We start from the raw sequence: 6,417 nt of genomic DNA on the forward strand, positions 1-6,417 counted from the left end.
TCAACATGAACAGGTGGAATATGAGAATTGCTGCAATTTGAACCACAAAGCTAATAGTGATCTACAAAGATTTTATAGATTACAGGCAATCAATAAACCAATGACTTGAATACGAAATAATATCAACATACTACAACATCCGCAAGAAACCATATGCAGAGACTTGAGGGCTGAGGCGGAGCTAACAGAGAAATTACACTGTTTTGACTTTTGCAGCAATTATAATTTCAGGATATCAGCAACCACTTCATCGACCAAAGAATTAAATACTTGACCCTCAATCTCAACTCCGAGTGAAAATTCATCAGTTTCAAATTCGAGCCATCTTCCATACTGGCTGGTCATGTCCTTAGCCACGAGCTCATCCACCATACAATCCCCCATGCTAGTCAAAGCTGAGAATTCTTTGTAGAATTCTTCTGCTAAGATGTCCTTTCTTCTCACCATTGCTGTGCCTTTAACCCATGCTTTGTATCCCCCACCCACATAACGCCTGCATCGAAAGTCCAAGCGTTCACTTGTACAATCAAATAATTCCTTTCGCCTTAGCCTGGACTTGCTACCATCTTTTTCAAACCGTCCTCTTCGACTCTCCAACAGATTGAACAGATGAGGGTTTATGATCTCGTGGGATCGACCCAATGCCAAGTCTTGAAACATGAATTCCACATTACACAGTGTCTCCTTTATGTACCCCAATTCCCATTCATCTGATCTCCAAGGATTCGGCATGTATACTGTAGCTGCATGGTTTCTTGCCACAGTTCCAGTGGAGGTGGAAGAAGCAGAATCTGATAACTCAGTATCAGCTTCTACAGAGTGGAACTTCTTTGAAGAACATAAACCATCGACTTCTTGAGCTCGAATGGAAGAACATAACTTGCTTGCTGAATAAGCAAAAACAAAAACAATAAAAAATAAAAGAGTCAGCATTTTGAAAGAGGATAAATTATCAATGAGACAGAACAGGAGCAGAATATAAAATTCTACATCTTATACCTTCTGTGCTATTACTATCACTGCTAACTGAAGAGTCATAACTTTCATTTGAAAAAGTGGGTTCCAAAATTGAGACTGGACTAGGATGTCGGCAACTAAGCGTCTTTCCAGATTCAATATGACTGCTGCTATACTCGTCCACCTTATCAACTCCCTGAAAATGTTGTAGTTGTGTCAGCTACAATCAGATGCAGTAATGCAGAAGAATTGAGATAAAAAGAATTTAATTCCACAGAAAGTGACCAGCATTGTCAAGACTAGTAGTGAAAATGAGTCTTACCTGAAACTTCTGCTTAGATCTGAAAGCAGCACGATCAGTGGATGACAATTCAGAGTCATACAGGCCACCCAATTTGTCTGAAACAAACAGACGTTGGTCTCTCTCTTCATTTAGTCTTTTCACAGCACTAGCTGCATTAAAATTGGAGTCCACATCCACATTAGAAGCAGTTGAACTTGATCCTACTTTCATGGAGTCGTGACTAGAAGATTCAGTTCCATAAGACAATTCTTTCAACTTTTGTTCCAAAAGCATACTCAAAGCATCACCTCCTATCACATTGTAACCCAATGAAGACAGCTTCATACTATCAGTGTCAAGCAACAATCTTTTACCCCGGTGATCCATGCAAATACTGTTATTCTTCGGTGTGACCTGAACCGGGATTTCAGTCCCAGGAAATGATCGTGTAAGAGGGGCAGTGAATGTAAACGAAACGACATCCATGCCACCTTTCTTTTTGCAATCTTCAGACCAACTATACTGTCTGTCAGTAACTAATTTAGATTGACCTGGCTTCTGATTTTTGTCACTCGACATACCATCAACAACCTGGTCTTTATTAAAATGGAAATTTCCATCTATTGTTCGCTTCTTCCTGGTGTAATTCGTTGTATTAGAATAGGAAACTTCTTTTGCACTATCTGTTGCCTCTAAGCCTAACTTCCTCGATACAACTTTGGAGTTTCCATTACTTCGAATAGAGCTTTTGTGACGCCCAGAAGAAGAATCCCCAGAAAGCGCTTTTCTGACCTGCGAGTTGGAAGCCAAATGTTTTGAAGGTAATTTGTCTTTATCCATTAGACAATTTTGTTTCTGATTATTCTGCTTAAGAGCACCAGAAGCATTATGAGTAGAAGGTTTCCTATGCAAGTTCTTTTGAACATTTGGTTGGCTCCTGAAGGGCTGGCTTGAGCTGGCCTCATTCTGTTCTCTCTGCCCCACCAAGCTTCTATTTCTACTTGGATTCTGACCTCTTTTCTGAACATTGACCTTTGCTTGTACTGCAAGAGAAATGGACTTTCCTTTATTCTTTGAAGTATCTTCTTCTGTATCAGATGAAGCTCTGAAGGGCATATCTACAGATCCATTCCAGCTCTTGTTCAAAGACTGACCCTTAAGGTACTTAGCAGCATTTGACTCAACTGGCTTGCGAGAGACTTCTGGAGGCCTAGCTGTCTTATAAGCACCTTCCACTTTCTCTTTTAAATCTCGGACTTTGAAGGTTTCTGAAGATGACCCAACCAGTGTCACCTTCCGGGAAGCCTCTGCCTTTTCCTTGAGAGCCTGAACCTTCAAAGGTGCAGAAGAAGACCCTACTAGAGGCATTTTAGCCTTGACAGTAGCTTGCGGTCCAGGTTCAATCATTCTTGCAGCAGCTTCCATAATGTGCGCAGCAGTCTTAGTGGGAACAAAGCCAGGATTCTTAATAGGAGACAAAAGCTTATGGTGTGTAATTGGGATAGACTTGGCTGATCTAGGAGGCAACATTTCAGTTTGGAACTTCTCAATTGGTCTGCTATGCACCTTCTGGGGCTTTGGCTCCACAGGATTCCTAGTAGGGGCCTCCATGAGAAGGTTTCCAGAAAACATTAACTGATGATCATGATAATAATCAACGTTTTTCCTGTGGTAAGGAGCATCTTGGAAAGACTGGGTGTCAAAAAATGGGGTAGAGTAGGGCTCAGAAAGATTGGATGTGGGTAAAGAGTCCAAACCCATTAGCCTGGCAACTACACTAGGGGCTTTAGATCCATATCCTTCTTCATCTGTAACTGATGAAGCACAACTATAGTCACTGCCACCTTTGACACTCGTTGTTACCCCAGTTTCATCCTCATCGACCTAGATATACATCAAGAGTTGTAAATAGTATTAAATTTAAACCCCCACATCAAAATGGTCTAAACAAATAAGCAGTAGAAGAACAATGAAAAATCGAACACCCACCGGATGATTCCGTGTCACTGGAAAGTTCCGATAGCCTTTCTTTCCTTGTTTTGAATGCTCTAAGTAAAAACAAACATGAAAAGAAAAAATCAAAAGTTGTAACAACCACGAATTATATAGAGAATGATATGGATAAGAATATAATGTGCACCAGTGAAGAAAAATTATGTTATTATGCAATAGAATAGACCTGTACCTGGTAAATCTGACTTGCTCGAAAATAATTTCTTTCGAGATTTTGAAGACCAGTCAAACAGCTGAAAGAAACCCCCCACATGTCCTGCTCCATTTCTCACACCTTCTTTTTCAACTCCCATTTTTCTGATGCAAATTCAAGACTACTTCAACAATCAAGTAAAGGAAGCATGTAGGAAGATGATTTTGTTCCACTACCAAAATCCATCTGCAAATTCAACAAAAACAGAATAATCTTATAATATATAAATGGTATACATATCAGTTTGGATGGAAGTCCTAAGCAATACAAAAAGACAGTAATTTCATGATTCAGGAAAGTCATCTCTATTGAAATCACAGGTAAGCAGTCCAGCATATTGATACCTTTTTTAACAAGTAAAATCCAGCATATGATTCATAAGACAGTTAATAATGGTGATTTAACATATGGAAAATAATTATGAGCACGTGTACATACTCTTGAGTTAGCTACAGCTAAAGCAATCAAAACCAAGACACTGCAAACCTCGCCCACCGGCATCAAAACCATCGCCTCTCTTCACTTCTGATGATATTTGGCGTCTTCCAGCTTATTCTATTCTATGAGGAATTAGAATCAACTGATTTTGTTAAGTTAATAGTCAGTAAAAGCACTCAATATCAATAGTTACACTTCCCCAGTTTACTCCTACTGTCAAGGCTGCAATTTGACCCTAGCTTCAGCCCACCCAATTGGATACAAAAATTAGACTACACATCTGGGTTATGCTCCTCTCATACACACGCAGACACCAATCCCTTGTTATAATCCTACAGTGCTGATTCAATAGCCACAAGACCCCTAACCTGCTTTAAAATATAAAGACATATGCTGCATTTACCAAAGATCATATGCCTCAAGCATCTACCTTTCTAAACCCAAGATCACTAAATTGCACAATTCAAATGAGATTCCCCAAATTCAAGCATCAACCTCTACTTGGCTTCTGGGAAAACCAAAATAGAGCTAAATCAAAGAAAGCCTAGCAAATCCATGCACCCAAATAAGAAAAGAAGAAGGCTTTATGCAGCAGACCCAATACAAAAGTCAACATTCACTTCAATTGGGTACCCAAGAACTCTAACAGTTCAAGCAAATTACCATGTAAAACTGCACAGATTCAAACCCATTTACTACATTTCCTCAGCAACCAAAGCCGAAACAACAAGCAAATCACAAACCCAGAAACCAAAACCAAAGATTCCAACTTTGCACTGAAATTCAAACCAAAATCTTACCATCAACAAAGGGCTGGATCAGCTCAGGCTCTCAATGCTCATGGGTAACAAAGAAACCAAAGCAAAGCAATTAAAGAATGAGCAGAGATTTGAAGGGAAGGACATTAAAAATGGGCAATCTTTTTTACTAATCTGGGGGTCAGAGACAAACTCTCTCACTGTCTCTCAGAGCATTCATGAGGCCCAGGTTCTAGTTCAAAACATTAAATTGGGGACAGGGTGGGAATTTGTGTGTTTTTGAAATTAATAATTTATTTATAATTTAAAAAAAAAAATCTGAAAAACGAGAAAAGAAAATAGAAAACAAAAAAAAAAAGCTATAACGTCTCTTTTTGGTGATTTCATTTCAAATTCCAAACGTTGTTGGGTGATGGAGGAAGGTCATAAAGTTACACGCTGGTGCATGTGGGAGACTGTGCTGCCATGTGACACCTGTCACTCGATTTGAATGGTAGCGTGAAAGGTTGGACAAGTTTCTGAAAGAGTCAAACAGTAAATGACGAACTTCATGTTGGGCCGTGATGAGCTGCTGCACGTGTAATAGTGCATCATGGGGGTGAAAATTAGGGATAATCTGAGGAATGTTAATGGACAGAAAAAACACTTTTAATTTTTTTTTTTTTTTGAAAAAGAAGTTTATTGAACCGATTAAATGATTAATGATTACAACCGTTCGAAATTGCATCCCTTATAAACTTGACAGCTATCACAAATCAACTTTAGCTATCACTAATACATAAAGCTTGGTCAGAAACTAGAGTTAATATAGAACAAATAAGATGTGTTACACCAAATTGTTGTCCTAGTACTTAAGAACGGAGCTCTAAAGCCTATATTTTAAAAGTCGTTAGACAGTAGGTGGACGGTGAGGGGCCTAATGCCTAATTGTTTAGGCGAGGAGTAGGCGGGCGCCTAGGCACATATTTTTTTTATTATACTTTTATTACATAACATATAATTAAGTGTCTATTTAAAACAAAAAATTATCTCGTTGGCCTCTCGTCTTGGACAAAATTCTTAAAACATATGGTTGTTGCCACAAATTCTCCTTCCTCCGGCGTGTCTTGCGTTGATCTAGGGCTCATTGCTGGTCATTTTTCTTTGCTTTTCCTTCTCCTTATGCTCGATGTCTGCTATTTTGGTGGAGGACTGTTAGATTCAGGCTTGGATCTGACTTTGGGTCCTGATGTATTGGGTGATGGAGGTACTGAGGAAACGCAATCGATCCTTGGAAGAGGAGGGTGGTCGAGTTGGTGATGGTGCACTGACCTGGTTGTTAAGCCTAGAGCAACGTTGTCAATGAAGGCTGATCATGGAGTCTTCTGTTGTTGATGGATGATTTTGGAGATGGAATTGACCATTTAGTGATGGTGAAAGACGGTGAACTGGTTCGATCTGCTTTCGTTGGTGATGCCAGCGTCTGGGATGGTCTGAATCGGCATGGTCGTGGTGACCTATTGGTGGTTTTGTGCCGATGCTTTACAACGACGACGCGAATCAGAGGTGGTAGTGGTCTGGACACTGGAGTGCCCTTAGCAGTTGTCACCAACTAGGCCATGTTAGGCTGAAAATATTATAAACCTTGCATTTGGGCTCCTTACTTTGGGCTCAATGGGCTAGGGTTTCTTTTGGAGTGGGCTGCCCTTGTGCTGTGGGGTTGTTGGGTTAGAGTGTCTTGGGCCCAAAAGACAAAATTCCTTTTTTCTTATGAAGGAGTTAAGGGTGGATTATTT

General features: G+C 39.9%; 1 protein-coding gene across 2 annotated transcripts; it reads right to left on the reverse strand.

The window, feature by feature from the left end:
* LOC133711035 (uncharacterized) lies at positions 1-4,902 on the reverse strand. 2 transcript variants are annotated; one of them, XM_062137202.1, is made up of 6 exons: positions 4,685-4,902; positions 3,426-3,550; positions 3,230-3,288; positions 1,280-3,124; positions 1,000-1,153; positions 1-887 (listed from the first exon to the last, which is right to left on the reverse strand). In XM_062137202.1, exons 2-6 carry the CDS (start codon positions 3,544-3,546, stop codon positions 220-222), a joined length of 2,847 nt encoding a protein of 948 aa, XP_061993186.1. In that variant the 5' UTR covers positions 3,547-3,550; positions 4,685-4,902; the 3' UTR covers positions 1-219. The 2 variants fall into 2 exon arrangements, with proteins under 2 accessions (XP_061993186.1, XP_061993185.1); XM_062137201.1 differs by having other exon boundaries at positions 3,426-3,632.
* Between the last annotated feature and the right edge of the window lie 1,515 nt (positions 4,903-6,417).

Source organism: Rosa rugosa, chromosome 5, assembly GCF_958449725.1.
Source record: "Rosa rugosa chromosome 5, drRosRugo1.1, whole genome shotgun sequence".
Lineage (NCBI taxonomy): Eukaryota > Viridiplantae > Streptophyta > Magnoliopsida > Rosales > Rosaceae > Rosa > Rosa rugosa.

Excerpts from the sequence above, each read along its gene's own strand:
- LOC133711035 (XM_062137202.1), bottom strand. The coding sequence starts at position 3,546 with ATGGGAGTTGAAAAAGAAGGTGTGAGAAATGGAGCAGGACATGTGGGG. Across the intron at positions 3,289-3,425 it reads GAGCAAGTCAGATTTACCAG|AGCATTCAAAACAAGGAAAG; the intron begins GTACAGGTCTAT and ends GTTTTTACTTAG. Across the intron at positions 3,125-3,229 it reads CAGTGACACGGAATCATCCG|GTCGATGAGGATGAAACTGG; the intron begins GTGGGTGTTCGA and ends ATGTATATCTAG.